This window comes from Labeo rohita, chromosome 3 (genome assembly GCF_022985175.1).
Source record: "Labeo rohita strain BAU-BD-2019 chromosome 3, IGBB_LRoh.1.0, whole genome shotgun sequence".
NCBI lineage: Eukaryota > Metazoa > Chordata > Actinopteri > Cypriniformes > Cyprinidae > Labeo > Labeo rohita.
In genome coordinates this window covers 11,790,119-11,807,208 of record NC_066871.1, presented here as the reverse complement: position 1 = coordinate 11,807,208, position 17,090 = coordinate 11,790,119, and the positions used below count along the sequence as shown (strand labels likewise).

At 36.1% G+C, this 17,090-nt stretch overlaps 1 protein-coding gene across 1 annotated transcript; it reads right to left on the bottom strand.

The window, feature by feature from the left end:
* Nucleotides 1-648: 648 nt before the first annotated feature.
* On the bottom strand, nucleotides 649-16,493 carry flii (FLII actin remodeling protein). The gene is made up of 30 exons (XM_051105900.1): nucleotides 16,372-16,493; nucleotides 15,457-15,567; nucleotides 15,278-15,349; nucleotides 13,905-13,985; nucleotides 13,622-13,707; nucleotides 12,834-12,995; nucleotides 12,576-12,679; nucleotides 12,312-12,487; nucleotides 11,968-12,125; nucleotides 11,793-11,877; nucleotides 10,223-10,370; nucleotides 9,921-10,054; nucleotides 9,625-9,837; nucleotides 9,027-9,206; nucleotides 8,849-8,931; nucleotides 8,676-8,750; nucleotides 8,507-8,590; nucleotides 8,256-8,427; nucleotides 8,060-8,164; nucleotides 6,773-6,964; nucleotides 6,481-6,669; nucleotides 6,244-6,383; nucleotides 5,609-5,816; nucleotides 4,852-5,006; nucleotides 4,125-4,185; nucleotides 3,885-4,013; nucleotides 2,806-2,912; nucleotides 2,320-2,425; nucleotides 2,172-2,237; nucleotides 649-2,063 (listed from the first exon to the last, which is right to left on the bottom strand). Exons 1-30 carry the CDS (start codon nucleotides 16,432-16,434, stop codon nucleotides 1,929-1,931), a joined length of 3,780 nt encoding a protein of 1,259 aa, XP_050961857.1. The 5' UTR covers nucleotides 16,435-16,493; the 3' UTR covers nucleotides 649-1,928.
* Nucleotides 16,494-17,090: the final 597 nt, after the last annotated feature.

Below are 17,090 nucleotides of genomic sequence, written 5' to 3'. Positions count from 1 at the left end.
GGATGTATTAAGTTAATAATTAAAAGTTTATTAAAAGTTAATAATAAATAATTTACATTGTTATAAAATATTTATATTATGAATAAACACTGTACTTTTTAAACTTGTTATTCATGAAAGAATCCTGAAAAAAAAAAATCACAGGTTCCAAAAAAACCCCAGCGACTATTTGGCAGCACAACTGTTGATATTATCACAAAAAAATATTTGGCATTGATCATTCATAATAATAAATCCGCATATTAGAATGATTTCTGAAGGATCATGTGACACTTAAGACTGGAGTAACAGCTGATAAAAATTCAGCTTTTCATCACAGGAATAAATTCTATTTTAAAGTATATTAAAATAAAAAAACATTATTTTATACTGTAAAAACATTTTGCAATATTACTGTTTTTTTTCTATATTTTTAATCAAATAAAAATGCAGCATAAGAGACTTCTTTAAAGACTATTACAAGTCTTACTGACCCCAAACTTTTGAACGGTAGTGTATATATATATATATATTTTATTATTATTATTATTATATTATTAATACATTTTTAACAGTCTCATATTTTGTTCTAAGCTGTTACTCTGTATTTTCCTTCATAAAAATAATTATAGCATTCCTAAAAACTGTGAAACTGAACAAGTACAGTCATACAGATGTGCGATGAAACTTTATTCAATACAAAATACATAAATAGAGCATCTGCAGGTGAAATCAGTGGCAGAAAATTTTTGTACACATAGAAATACATTTATATATGCAGACAAAAAAGCTGCGGTGACAAAAAGAAACAAAACAGGGCCAATATCACCAACTGCAAAAAATTATTTTTCCTCTACCAATCCCTTTTATGACAGACGTAACAAATTTGATTAGCATAATTAAAATAAGAATATTTATTTCCTTGGCTAAACAAATTTCCCTGTCCAAGTTCAACAAATACTCACAATTCAAAAAACTATTGAGTAGTCCATACACAGGACCATAACTTTTTCTCTCTCTTTTTTTTTTTTTTTTTTTTTTAATAAAAAACACAATCTGTGATTGATGAAACTGCCAGCTAAATAGCTCAAACAGCCTTGATATGTGAAGACCGGATCACGGTAGCACTGTTAGTAGTACTACCACTGGATTGCCTGTTACAGATTGCGTTTTTAATTAAAATTCACTATTATCTGCTGCATTGGTGTAGATGAACGGGGCAGTTTAAAGGGCATAAAAGCTGAAATTCTCATTTGGACGCGTAAATAACCGAAATAACATCCCACATTAACTGTGCAACTCATTATTCCATCAGCATTGGCATCAATGTCAACATCCCAATAGTGAAGCACTAAAACAGATCAAGCTGATGGAAAGAAACATTCAAAGGCAAACAATAATAATAAAAAAAAAAATCTGGTGTGAGAGGCACCAAATCAGCATCTTGTTTAGGTGATATCTGAAACAGACATAGGTTTTGTGCTTTCAATAACTGAACGTTTTGGCAGTATGTGATATGCATCTACAGAACAAAATGAGAAAAGTGTAGCCTTAAAGAGTCACCTTTAAAATAACCGCTGCAAAATTTAGAAAATGTAAACAGGTATGACAATTCACAACACTTGTGCAGCCAGATGGTTAAAAAAACGTATAGACTCTCCCTCAACAGATATGTTCTTCTTAAAACATCCCTTAAGGAATACAGCATTTGATCTCTCGAGGTAACGCTTACCTAAGGTGCTGTTTCATTTAGACTCTTCCTTTGATTTTACATCTACACATAAATATAAAATTCAATAATATTGCTTCAATTAGCAAATATATATACGTGAGCTTTTTAAAGAGAGTGATGCAGTGCACACTAATAACATATGGTCTGTTGTGAGTGCTGTTGTTTTCTGAACCCTAATGCTTGTATTCAGACAGACTGTGAGAGTTACTATGCTGATTTATGCAGGTGCCGTCTTGAAGGCGCTCCATGCGTGGAAACAACGGGTGAAACAGTGAGGCTCGTTGCCCTTGCGCACCAGGCGCAGCTTTCTCGGGTGCTCTGCATCCTTGGACCTCATGTGCTGAATGTAGACCTGTTTGAAGGGTGACACAAATGTTAAGCAGACGCAGGAAAGGCCTGAGGGCAAAGATAAAACTAAGTGCTGGTGTACAATACAACTGCCACTCAATGTGTCACTGACCTGACAAGCCTTCAAGCTCAGTTTAATCTCCACCTGGCTTGTCTGTGAGCCAACCCACATGTAAACCTGCAAAACAAGCAAAATAAACAGCTCAGCGACAAAAATCACTGCCAAGGGAATCTGTTTGAATGCAAGCATAAAGTTGTACCTCTTTTCCGTTGTCCAAAAGCATGATGTCGTCATCGGCCAGGTCATCTTGACAGAAGTCTGAGCACTTCTCTGATACTGCAAAGTAACCCTTCTCATTGGAGCACCTGAGACAAAAAGGACAAATATGTTGAATTAACGATGTTATTTTAATGATGTCCTTACTACCTTTCTGGGCCTTGAATGTGGTAGTTGCGTTCAGAAAGGTCAGAAAGCTCTCGGTTTTCATCGAAAATATCTTAATTTGTGTTCTGAAGATGAACGAAGGTCTTACGGGTTTGGTAAAAACATGAGGTGAGTAATTAATAACAGAATTTTCATTTTTGGGTGAACTATTACTTTAAATATTGTTAACATTTCAAATAAGTATGTGAATTTCTATTTTAAAAGTGTAATTTATTCCTGTGATGTTAAAGCTGAATTTTCAGCATCTTTACTACAGTCTTTAGTGTCTCATGATCCTTCAGAAATCATAAAAGATACTCACCTGAACAGTCTAGCGTATTTCATGTACTCTGCGTCTTCATCGTATGGCTTCTGTGAGCCGATGCCAACCCAGAAGAAATTTTCTGGCTCTTCTCCTTCATTTATCACCTGAAAAAAAAAAAAAAAAAAAAAAAAAAAAAAATGTTAAAAAACAACAACAACAACAACAACAACAACAACAACAACAACAACAACAACAACAACAACAACAACAACAACAACAACAACAACAACATGTAGCATGTTTTGATTTTCATTAAAGGAGAACTCCACTTCCAGAACAAAAATTTACAGATAATTTACTCACCCCCTTTAATGTCTTTCTTTGTTCAGTCGTAAAGAAATTGTTTTTTTGAGGTAAAAGTTTCAGGATTTTCAATGGTGCCCCGAGTTTGACCTTCCAAAATGCATTTTAAATGCAGCTTCAAAGAGCTCAAAATGATCCCAGCCAAGAAAAAAAAAAAAATAAAATAAAATAAATAATAATAATAATAATAATAATAAATAATAATAATAATACAATTTATATACTTTTTAACCTCACATGCTCGTCTTGTCTAGCTCTGTGTAAACTCTTCCATCTCATTTTCTTCTCCAACTTCAAAATCATCCTACATCGCTGCATAAAGACCGACGCAGTGTTTACAAAGTGAACGTGCAAAGATCAAATGCCCTTTACAAAAAACGGTGATGTAAGACGATTTTGAAGTTGGAAAAGAAAATGAGATGGGAGTTTTCCGACATACACTGTCATAAACAGGAACACACAGAGTTCACACAGAACTAGACAGGATAAGCATTTGAGGTTAAAAAGTATATAAATTGTAATTCTTTTTAGAAAATAAACGACTGTTTCACTAGATAAGACCCTTCTTCCTCGGGCTGGGATTTTGGAAGTGCAAACTCGTGGGGGAACCTTTGAAGTCCACAAAAAGGAGAGCATTCCTGAAATGTTTTCCTCAAAAAACAATTTCTTTACGACTGAAGAAAGAAAGACTTGAACATCTTGGATGACAGGGGGTGAGTACATCTGTAAATTTTTGTTCTGGAAGTAAACTTCTCTTTGAACATGTTATGAACCTGTTTGCTGTAGGTGTCATCAAACATCGTGTTCATGATGTCCTCTGCTAGTTTGGCTTCATCTGGGTCTGCTGCTCGCCCCACCCATGTGTATACTATTCCCTGGTTGTCTGTACTTTCAAATGGCACCTACACAAATAATGTCTGAGTTATTAATTGTTCATAAACCATAGCAAATTATCTTTATTTCTTTACTATTAATTGATATTTATAATACATGAACTGTACATTAATGCTTACCTTCAATATGAAGCAGAATTCAGAGTTGAGGTTACTGGAATCTGTGGCTATCTGAATAGTCCTAAAAACAACACGGAAACACCACTTATATTAATTTTTTTTATTATTATTTCAGATATAGACTGCTGTTCAAAAGTTTGGGATCAGTAAGATTTTTAATGTTTTTAATGTTTAATGATAGTCCTGCCTATCAAGGTTGCATTGACAGTTGAGGTCACAGGTTTACATACACCTTGCAGAATCTGCAAAATGTTGATTATTTTACCAAAATTGCATGTTATTTTTTATTTATTACTGACCTGAATAAAATCTGATATAAGACATTTATATATAGTCCACAAGAGAAAAGTTGCATTTATAAAAATGACCCCATTCAAAAGTTTACATGCGCCTGATTCTTAATATTGTGTTGTTACCTGAATGATCCACAACTGTGTTTTTTGATTAGTGATAGTTGTTCATGAGTCCCTTGTTTGTCCTGAACAGTTAAACTGCCCACTGAGGACACCTGAGCGACTCATATGCAACTATTACAGAAGGGTCAAACACTCACTGATGCTTCAGAAGGAAACATGATGCATTAAGAGGCGGGGGTGAAACCTTTTTGAATTTAACGATCAAAAAATGTACACATCTTCATTCTGTTCAAAAGTTTTCACCCACTTTTGAATGGCAGTTTAGCAGATGAAAATATGCTACCTGGACATAATATACATAATATAGCTACCTGGTGCATAGCGCACTTCCATTTGTCCTGATGTGGTATAAGCTTGGCTGCACACTGTCCACTTTTAGCTTCCTCTTGCCTTTGTGGATGATGAACTTCCTCTTGAAATGTGACAAGAACTTAAGATTCTCCTGCTGCTGGGTCATCCTCACAACCTGAAATATACACAAGATATGACATCTCCTCCTAGTCAGAACAGTCACACATGAGGATTACATCAAGACAACAAGTCACTACAACAGAATGAAGATACAGGGCTTAACAATAAGGAGTGCCCGATGGCCCAGGGCCAGTGTGAAAGATGCTTGGGACAGCTGATGAATCTGTCACTGGCCTGATCGGGCCACTGCCGCGGCGTCATTTTTTGCACACGTTTTTTAAGCCTTGTTCATTTAAAATTTGCCGTCTCTGACGAGCTTTAACAATGAATCTATATTTAAATATACAGTGGAGTACACATTTTTGAACAAACAAATAATGTTTGAACTTATTTGTTACACTAGTAGGTTCTGCGGTGATATCGAGATTGAAATCGAGAATTGTATAATTTAATTGGTTTGTAAAATTTTGGTGTCATGTAAGCTTATTTCTTAAAATAAAAGATAACATGGGTCAAAAACAATGATAACAGCAACTATTTTGTTTTTCGTGGCAGGGTCAGTGAAAATTTTGACTGGGCCAGTAGAAAAAAATCTTTAGCGTTGAGCCCTGAGATATATTTCATAACATGCACATTAAACATGTAAACATGTGGTACCTCCAGTTTGCCTGGGAACAAGCTCTCAAACTTCTTCTGCAAGCTGAAAGTGAAGGTCAGCCAGCCCATGTTGGAGGCCTCACGGCCCTGCCAGAAGTAAACCACACACTGGAAGTCTTCTTCAGGCTGTTTGTCCTCATCATCTCCCTCTTCTCCTTTCTCTTTGTCTTTGGCCTGATCATCCTCATATTCCACTGGCACCCAGTACCTAAGACAGACACATATATTCCATTATTTAGTTGAAACATGAAAGTTGTAGGTAGCACACTAAGGACCAGTTTAAATGGAAAAGATGTGCTGTCATTTTTTTTTTTTGTCTAATGCAGGGGTTCTCAACTCTGGGCCTCAATGTCCACTTTCCTGCAGAGTTTAGCTCCAACCCTAATCAAACACTCCTGAACAAGCTCACCAAGGTCTTCAGGATCACTAAAAAGTAACAGGCAGGTGAGTTTGATCAAGGTTGGAGCTAAAATCTGCAGGACACTGGACCTTGAGGGCCAAAGATTCAAGATTCAAAAATGTCTTTCAACCAGTGATAAGAAATTTGTCTTAGAACCCCGGTCTAATGATTTCACCTAGTTAGCAATCATTATTGTGTTTTTCACAGTTACTTTTAGCGAAACCCTCTGACCAACCTGCAGAGAAATACGTAGCAATCCTGAGTATGAAAGTGACCAAACTCCTCCTCTGGTAAACGGGCAAACTTCTTCCCCTCCAGAACGAATCCTTCCATGCCATCCAAATCCTCATTCCACTCCTCCATCATCTGCTCTGCCTGAGTTACAACAAATCCACAAAGACATTGAATTTCACACACTGTAGCAGATAATGAAAGGTTGGGCTGTTTAATGAGCTGTTAATTCAGGTCTTACCTCTGTGAGAGGCATCGCTGGCTGTCTAGGAAGGAACAGAGCCGTTAGGTCGGCTTTCATCTGATCCTTCTGCTCTGCATCCTTCTTCACCTTTCCAGTCAAGCCCTCACTTTGTTTCACACTCTCTGCGTTCCTGGTATAATCCACCTTCAACACGTCATCCCAATTCTTGAACCTGGATTTGAAGACCTGTTGAGTGTAACACGGTATTAGAGCTTGTGGGTTCATTTAAAAGAATGACTGTAAATAAAAGGTCAAGCGGCTTTTTAATCTTTTATTTTGTCAATTTTACCTGGCACTCTGTGCCCTCCAGATTACGGATGACTACAGCATGTTTTGGTCGATGGAGCATACCGCACACCTCTTGGCCAAGCTTCAGTGCAGCTGCCCTCACAAGCCGAGGGGACTTACGGCCAATCCAAATGAAGACATCAGACCAGCAATCTAAGATGTAGACACCTTTAGTGTCTAAAAGACCTTGTACCTAAAACAGCAAGATATTCCACCAGTTAAGTGTATTCAGGGAGGATCAAAAGTACCATACAAATAATTAAGTGATTAAAGAAATGCAGTAAAATGTGAACTATTATTACAATTTAAAGGATTAGTTCAATTCCAGAATGAAAATTTCCTGATGATTTACTCACCCCAATGTCATCCAAGATGTTCATGTCTTTCTTTCTTCAATCAAAAAGAAATTAAGGTTTTTGAGGAAAACATTCCAGGATTTTTCTCCATATAGTGGACTTCAATGGGAATCAGCAGGTTGAAGGTCCAAACTGCAGTTTCAATGCAGCTTCAAAATGACTACATTTTCTAATAAAAATATAAATTTCTATACTTTTTAACCACAAATGCTCGTCTTGCACTAGCTCGACCTAACGTAGTACATAATCATGCACACAAGACGTAGATAGAAGGACCGACTCCACAAAGAAAGTCAAACAGCCTTTACAAAAAAAAGGTAAAACAATGTTGTCTGAGTTTTTTGCCCTACCCTACCTTTTTGAACTCAAGTACACATGCGTGAAGATGCGCATGAGCCTGGCAGAGCTAGTGCAAGACAATCATTTGTGGTTAAAAAGTATATCAATTTTTATTTATTTATTTTTTTTAAGAAAATGACAGATCATTTTGGTGGATAAGACCCTTATTCCTTGGGTGGGATTGCATTGAAACCGCATTGAAACTGCAGTTCGGACATTTAACCCGTTGATCCCTATTTAAGTCCACTATATGGAGAAAAATACTGGAATGTTTTTCTCAAAAAACTTTTTCTTTGCAACTGAAGAAAGAAAGACATGAACATCTTCGATAACATGGAGGCGAGTAAATTATCAAGAAATTTTTATACTGGAAGTGAACTTCTTTAAAAGAACTGTTTTCTATTTTGATATATTAAAAAAATATATATCATTTATTTATATTTTTGTGGAATCTATGATACTTTTTTTCAGGTTTTATATATTTGAAATAGTAAACATTGTTACATTTGTCACTTGCATTATACATTTTTATTATATTTATGCTGCTAAAATCATGGAAATGACAAATCATAGCAGTCTAAACTCTGCATTACCAATCTTTGCTCTGGAACCACATCTAGCTTGAGCTTGTCCTTGTGCTCCACAGAGAGTTTGTAGTTGATCTGAGGAAGTTCAAGGTATCCCAAGCCCAAACCAACCTAACAGATGAAGAAAGTACAAAATATTTTAGAACATAGTAGTTTTAAAAAGAAATACACAACAATAAAAGAAAACAGACCATCCCCTGACCTTATAGAGCTTGGGTCGGACAGGAGTGAAGTCATCTGGGACATGTTTCTTGATTTCCTCAGGCTGTCCCCCAAGAACTTCCCAGAATTCTGGAGGTTCGTGATTCTGCATTAAAGTCGTAATCTCCGCTTTGCCTTTTCGCTCATTTTTGTTGATCTTCTCAGCAAATAACCTATAAACAACACAGGCATTACTTCAAAACTGAATCACAAGAGGGGGGAAAACAGCTTTTGCATTTGTTTGCATCTTACCTTGCTTTTGTAGTACCACCAAGCGTTGCATTGCCTCCTCTCCAAACAAATATTTCAAGACCAGCGTCCAACAAAAAGACAAACCTTGAAATTGGAAAAAAAAAAACAACATTATCAGATTGAATCACTCCCGTCAAAATACATAAAGCAAACGGGACATTAAGCTCACCGTGGGTCAAGGGAGGATGCTTTCAGAGGCACAGATTCTAATCTGATGTTCTTTTTCCCATAAACCCTGTACAATCTGCCCAAAACAAACAAAAAAAAAAAAACAGGATTAGTGTGAGTCAGATCAGGTATGTACTGGAGAGGTTGTCCTGGTTGTTGTTTTTGGAGGGGCACCTGGTTGGGTATTGAGTGTCCTCCACTGTGTAAAATCCACTGGCAGTTCCGCCCTCAATGTAGGAAATCTCATTGTTGAACACCTAAAATGACACAGTGCAGAAAGACATAGCTGAGTACATGCTGACAATGCAGAAATAAATCATTTTGTGCTGAAAATTGTGTTTGTTTTACTGACCGCAGTGAATTCTTCACTCTCGTCTCCCATCTCTTCTCTGATAGTCCTGCACTCGGCACCCAAATAATTACGGAGATTGACAGCATGGATGGCAGAGCCGGCTTTCTTATCAAGGGTAGCCTCCTGCCCGATCCAGTAATAGATCTGCCAGTTCAGGGCTCCATTGTCATCTAAGAATGTCTGTGAAAGTGCATTACAAAGCATTCATTGAAAGAAGGAATGCAGACTGGTTGCAGATCTCAAAAAAACAATTTCGGACCCTGGACCACAAAAACAGTCATAAGTATAAATCTTCTGAATTTGAGATTTATTCATCATCTAAAATAAGCTTTCCATTGATGTATGGTTTGTTAGGATAAGACAACTATTTGAAAATCTGGAATCTGAGGGCACAAAAAAAAAAAAATGCATATTACTAATCAAAAATTAAGTTGATATATTTATAGTAGGAAAATTCATGGAACATGATCTTTACTTAATATCCTAATGATTTTTGGCATAAAAGGTCCAGGGTCACATATGTAAATATAGTACATTTCAGAAACACGACAATTAAAAAAAAAAAAAAAAAAAAAAAAAAAAACATGTAAAGTCTGACCTTGAGAACAATGTAACAATCTGCCTCATAGAACTTCCCATGGAAGGCCTCGTCCACCTGGATGGGTATAAAGTTTTCTATCTGCCAAACTGAAACACCAGGGATCTGCCCCACATCCTCCATGAAGAACTCTGAGTAATCCAGATGCGGTTTCTCCAGGTTCTTGTCCCATCGTTTGGTCTTCAGATCAGAGTATTTCAAGTCTCCATTCTCCTAAAACATTGTGAGACACATCAAGACCAGGAATGTTTGGACTTGTACCGTACGTTCTATCATTAGCTCTGCTGTTTCCTTACCTCAATGGATTTGTTCTTCTCCTGAGCCACGTCTGACATTCCCTTCAGCACCTGTTTAGCCTGATCATCCTGGGCTGAGTCCTTGCGCCTCCTCAGCCTCATCTTTCTGGCCATATGGTCTCTTGGGCTATTTCCTGTATAACACACAAAGATTATATTGCAATTTGATATGCATTACGCTGTTATATTTTGTGGTTTATTACTTCAAATTCAGCAAAGAGAGCCAACAAGGGTTAGGAAAATGCTCACCATCTCAACAACTCTTAGAGAGAAATTGAATAAAAAGGAAAAACATAGTGTACCTCCACCAGCTGCTGCCACAGTGGCTGGAGATGCACCAGCCAATCGCAGTTGGTTCTGCAGTGAGAAATCTATGTTGTACCACTCAGCTGTCCTGTCCACTGGTTTAGGGGGCATTACTAGATTTGGATTCTCACGGACATCCAAAACCTTAAAAATAAATGAATAAATAAATAACTTCAATCAGCATTTATTAACTGCTTTAATAGATACATGAGTGTTTGTTGCTTTACTCTTATAAATAAGTATAGTTGAAGTCAAAAGTTTACATACACCTTACAAAATCTGCAAAAAGTTAATTATTTTACCAAAATAAAAGGGATCACACAAAACACATTTTTTTTTTTTATTTAGTACTGAGCTGAATAAGATATTTCACATAAAAGACATGACATATAGTCCACAAGACAGAATAGTAGTTGAATTTATAAAAATGACCCCATTTAAAAGTTAACACACACCTGATTCTTAATACGGTGTCGTTACCTGAATGATCCTTTTCCAACAATGACTGTATGATTTTGAGATCCATCTTTTCACACTGTGTACAACTGAGGGACTCATATGCAACTATTACAGAAGATTCAAATGCTCACTGATGCTTCAGAAGGAAACACAATGCATTAAGAGCCAGGGGGTGTCAACTTTTGAACAGAATAAAGATGTGTACATTTTTTCATTTAGCACTGCCCTTCAGAAGCTACAGCAGATACTTACATGTTTCCCAGAAGACAAAAGTTACATTTACCTTGATCTTCAAATTGAAACAGTTTTTCCTGCTGAAGCATCAATGTGTGTTTGAACTTTCTGTAATAGTTGCATATGAGTCCTCAGCTGTCCTCAGTGTGAAAAGATGGATCTCAAAATCATACAGTCATTATTGGAAAGGGTTCAAATACACAAAAATGCTTTAGAAAAAAAAAAAAAAAAAAAAAAAAAGCATTTGTGGGACCTGAAGGATTTTCTGAAGAACTGCATCAGTTTAACTGTTCAGGACAAACAAGGGACTCATGAACATCAATTACTAAACAAAAAACAGCTGTGGATCATTCTGGTAACAGCACAGTATTAAGAATCAAGTGTATGTAAACTTTTAAACAGGGTCAATTTTATAAATTCAACTTATTTTCTCTTGTGGACTGTATGTAAACATATTCAGGTCAGTACTAAATAAAAAAAAAAAATACCAAGCATTTTGTATGATCCCTCTAACTGTATATAAAAACATTTGCTAACATTTAAACATTTGGGGTTGTCTCTTATGCTTAGCATGGCTCCTGTGAAATATTACTAGGATTTAAAAGAACTGTTTTCTATGTTCTTTGAAATTATTCTAATACATGATTTGGTGCTCAAACATTTCTTATTATCATCAATGTTGAAAACAGTTGTGCTGCTTAACATTTCTGTGGAATCCGTTCTTTGACTAACAGAAAGTACAAAATAACAGGATTTGTTTGAAATAGGAATCTTTTGTATTATTATATAAGGAGAAAAAAAAAAAAAAAATATTCACACTGGCCCCAAAAGGTAGTGTAACTAACAATAAAGTTACAGAATAAAGAGTTTTACCTCCAAGTCAGTGAGGAAATGAATGGCCTCTGGTAATGTCACAAGCCGGTTCTTGTTCAAAACCAGCTTTTTCAATTTTCCACACCTAATCAAAAAGCCACATATTATCATCATCATCAATATCATATACATTGGTTTTTATAAGTTTAACTACCAATAAACTGTCAGTTCTCACCTGCAAAGTCCCTCTGGAACAAGCTCCAAATTATTATTTGCAGCCATGAACTCAACCAAGTTGGACAATTTTCCCACACCAGATGGAAGCCCATCAAAATCAATTTTGTTTGAGTTCACATACAGCTTCTTCAGCTTAGACAGCTTGCAAATGGCAGACTGCATATCACATCAAACAGGGAAAAAAGAGAGATTAGCAACAAGCCATCAAATACATCAATGCAAGCTGAATGACAATACAATTAATGTGATGAAGCATTATGTACATGCACAAAAGCACTTTTAAGGCCAAACAACAAGTGCTAAGTTCCTCTGTTCTGCTTTATATGGCAATGAAAGACTTACTGGCAGGGATGTGAGCTGATTCCTTGAAAGGTTGAGCGTCTCAAGTTTGGTCCACTGATCTATGCACAGTGACAGTTCAGATATCTGATTGCTGCTCAGATTTAGCCGTTTGAGATTAGGCAGCGAATACAAGCATTCTGGTACCCGAGACAGATCGTTACAGGACAGGTCCACATCTACACAAAAACACAAAACATTCATTATACATGGAGCAACAGCAATTACAGATACTGATGATTGTTTTACGAAGAGACCAATCTCTACCTGCTAGATTGGTGAGACCCTCCAGACTTGTGGGCATGTTATTTTGAGTACGCTGAGTGTTCCTTAAATGGAGGGTTTGAAGGGCCACCATAGCAGGTAATTGCCTGTTATGACAAAGGCACACAAGTGACCCAGTTTATCAGAATCAGTGCTGATAACACAATGACGTCATCTCAAATGAATGTAGACTTCTCCCTATATGGCAGTGTACAAACTGCATAGATGAAAAATCAAACCACAAAAACGTTTACATCTTACCTCAGCTGTGCATGCATAAGAGGATTATTATTGAGTATGAGGGTCTGCAAATGGACCAAGCGTCTCATCTGAGGCGGCAGACTGTCCAAATTATTGTCACTTAGGTCCAGGTACAGCAGATCAGTGAGGTTAATGAACAGCTGATTTGGTATGTTATCAATGCTGCGAGAAAGAGCAAACATCAGAGATGAGTTTAAGATTACACATGTTTACAGAAATCCACGGTTGTGACCTCAAAACGTTAAAAAAAAAAAGAATGTGGAAAGGTCATGTAAATATCCCACTGGCATTTTTATAATGAACACATTTTTTAGTCATGTCAAGCTTGAATTTCACAAACACTTAAAAACGTCATTGGGTCTTCAAATACAGTTGGGAGGTAAAAAGGCTGAGAACCTTGAAAATTTTTTCAGCATCTTGTGCCATGCACATAGCATTTCTAAGATGGTGTGTCAAGTTAAAAATAGTTCAACTTTTACAAACAGATTTTCCATTCCTACAGTAGCACTTAGTCTAGCTATTACGGTGCAAAAAATGCATCCATTAAGGCCTTGAACGTGTCAGTTGCGTTGCTGTCTATGCAGGGTCAGAAATTTTCATCAAAAATATCTAAATTTGTGTTCTGAAGATGAACGAAGGGCTTACAGGTTTGGTACAACATGAGGGTGAGTAATTAATGACAGAATTTTCATTTTTGGCTGAACTATCCCTTTAATAAAAGTGTGTTTTAATGAGTGATCATTATTCCTCTCGTTCAAGAACGTGGGTACTAAACAGAAAGACCATACCTATTGTGGCTGAGGTTTAAGACCAACATGTTTCTGGAGTTCTCCAAGTCCCGAGGGATTTCTGTTAGTTGGTTGTAGCTCAGATCCTGAACAGAAGAGGAAACAACACATCTAAACACACTTTCATAATACAGTACACTATCTATGACAAATTTACATAGTTTCACTAATCAAGACACAGACCTGTTTACATAAAATTAAATCATGCCTGTAATTTTGCACTTAACTGAGATATATACTTCACCCACCCAACAGAGAAATAAACAAGTAATTCTCAACATACCAGCACAGAAAGATCATCCAGCTGAAAAATATCATCAGGAACACCAGAGTTCTTCAGGTTGTTTGCTCTGGCCACAACCGCCTATAGCAAAACAACAAAGGCAGATTAAATGCTGCTCTAAGCATCGAAAACATATACTCTACAATGTGGAAAATAATGCTGTGCTAATTCAAAATGCAGTTAAAAAAAATCTGGAGCTGGTAAGATTTTTTTATATTTTTGAAAGACATCTTATACTGACCAAAGGTACATTTATTTGATGAAAAAGAAAATTAAGATATTCTACGATATGTAATATACAATATAATATATTTTATAAAATTAATATTTTTAGTTTGCAGTTTATTCCTGTGATTGCAATATGCTGATTTGGTGCTCAAGAATATATTTTCATTATTATCAGTAGTAACATTTTACCATGGTGTATTTTTTAATGATTTTTTTGAAGTCCAAAAGAACAGCATTTACACTACCAGTCAAAAAATATTATCATTATTATTATTATTATTATTATTATTCATATTAAAACAGTTGAGTACATTTTCTCAGGATTCTTTGATGAATAGAAAGAACCAAGGATCAGCATTTATCTGAAATATAAAGGTTTTGTAACATTATACACAATATCATTGAAAAGCCTGGAGTCTGTTTTTTTTTTTTTTTTTTTTTTTTAGTTAGTTAGAGAGAGAGAAATTACATAAATTAATGTTTTTATTTAGCAAGAATGCTTTAAATTGATCAAAAATGATAATAAAGACATTTATAAATGTTACAAAAGATTTCGATTTCAGATAAATGCTGTTCTTATGAGCTTTCTATTCATCAAAGAAACCTCAAAAAAATGTAACTGTTTCCAACATAATAATAATAAAAAAAATTTTTTAATACATAAATAAATAAATGTTTTTTGGAGCAGCAAATCAGAATATTACAATGTTTCTGAAGGATTGTGTGACTAGAGTAATGATGCTAAAAACTTCATGACTTTGAAATCACAAGAATACATTACATTTTAAAAAAATGTTCAAATAGAAAAGAGTTATTTTAAATTGTAAGAATATTTAAAAAAAACAGTACAGTTTTTGCTGTACTTTGGAATAAATAAATAAATTAATTAAATAAATAAATAAATGCAGGCTTAGTGAGCAGAAGAGACTTATTTAAAAAAAAAAAAAAAAAACATTAAACATAAGAATAATAGAAATATTTTGCAACATTATAAAGGCATCAGCTGATTAAAAGTAATTCTTTCATGAACAACAAAAAAAAAAACTTCAGACCGGTAGTGTTTGTAAAAGGCTGCATTAATATGTATACATACTTCTGTGAAATGTAAGCAAAGAAACGTGATCGATAGTATTGCGAAATATTACCCTCAGGTTGGGAAGACTTGACAGTTCTCCATGCAGCGTCGTCAGGCTGTTGTGACTCACAGACAAATGTTCCTGATTTCACACAAAACATCAAAAAGGACCCAAGAATGAACATTAGCAAGCTGACAGTCTAATTGCAAAATATGACATTGTGACTCAGCGGTGCAGTTGACAATCACCAGTTTCTGTAGGGAGGACAGTTCCTCTGGAAGATAGCAAAGCCCCGTCCTGTTCAGCTTCAGCCATCGCAAGCTGGTCATAGACTTGACATGCTCGGGAAAATAACCCCCCTGTGTTCAACAGAAGAGATATTACCATCTCAAATCAGACCATGAGTCATGAATCAGCTTCTGTGTCAGCGATTAAGCGGTCTTTGATGGATCTGCTACAGTGATGTCATTTCCCAAACAATCCTACTCTCAGTCTGAAGCCTAAATAAGATGTAAAACAAGCTAAGCTTGGTGCAATGATGTCATTTCAAGACAGAAAAAAACGATTATGGGGCGTGTTTGCTATGGCAACAACTTCAGCCTAAGCTAGAAAACTTAGATGAGCAAATGTGAAGTGGTTTTATATAAGTCTGAGACTTAGAGCATCAATACAAATTAACTCAAGTGAACTGACACACTTGAGAGCTTGTGTAATACTACTTGAGGAACTAAAGTAAAAGAATTGTGTATTTAACACACTTAATGCTTCAAAAAAAACGTTTTCTTTCATATGCATACAGATACCGTATGCTAGACGCTCTAGTGCAGTCTTAAAGAAGCTCCAACATGTTTTGAAAGCCTGTGTCAGCATCGCAGTTCATTTATTGAGGCCAGACGCATTACAAAGTGTCAACCCACATATCTAGCTAGCTAACAAACTTCTAGTTATTTCCTCGCTGTCACACAGCTTGATTGACCGCGACAAATTTTGACAAGCTGCGAGCTAACGCCCAGTGTTCTTCTAAGCTAGCACAGTTAGCACTGCTAGCGCACCATCTCAACCTGTTTTAACACGCTAACTAACCTATATCACTTTCCTCGCTTGAGCGAATGATTTATTAGCATTACACAGTACACGAAAACGTATTAAAGTCGAATTCATACCTTAAAGTCATTCCCACTTAGGTCTACTCCCCTGATAAAGGGGAGAACTCCGGTCGCGGCCATGTCTAATTCAGGATATGGCAGCAGTCGCAGCCTATTTCTGTTTGGCAGCGGCTGCTGGTGGAACAAACACTCCCCCCGCTCACATGGTACGGCCCACTAACTACTACCAACCAGTCACAAAAAGTTCTTTCTGTTTCGATAAAGTAAAAACTGTTAGTTAAACCCGCCCGTAGTAAGATACACCCTGCTGCAGTTGACTCAGAACTGATTCATTAATGAATCATTTGCAGTGCAATAGACACACTGACAGGGCCTAAGACAAAACATGATGGGTTGGCTGCCTCTCCTGGGCCCCTCGTACTAGGGCCTGTCACAACATTACCAGTTGTTCAACCTCGACTGCACTGGTAATTTGTGGGGTTTTTTTTCTGTCTTTCTTTTTTTGTTTTTTGGAGGTCTGGAGTAGTATTTTATGCTACTGAGTCCATATAACGTTTACATTTATGCATTTAGCAACTTAAAACAAAGGAACAAAAAGCAGTTTATCAAAGTCAACAATATGTAATAGTATGTAATAATATTTCCAAATATAAATGCAATATTATGCATTATTTACACTGATCTCACTATTATCTCATCTCATTATTTACACTGAGCGTATTTAATACGCTGCTAGTCAAAAGTTTTTGAACAGTAAGATTTTTTATGTTTTTTAA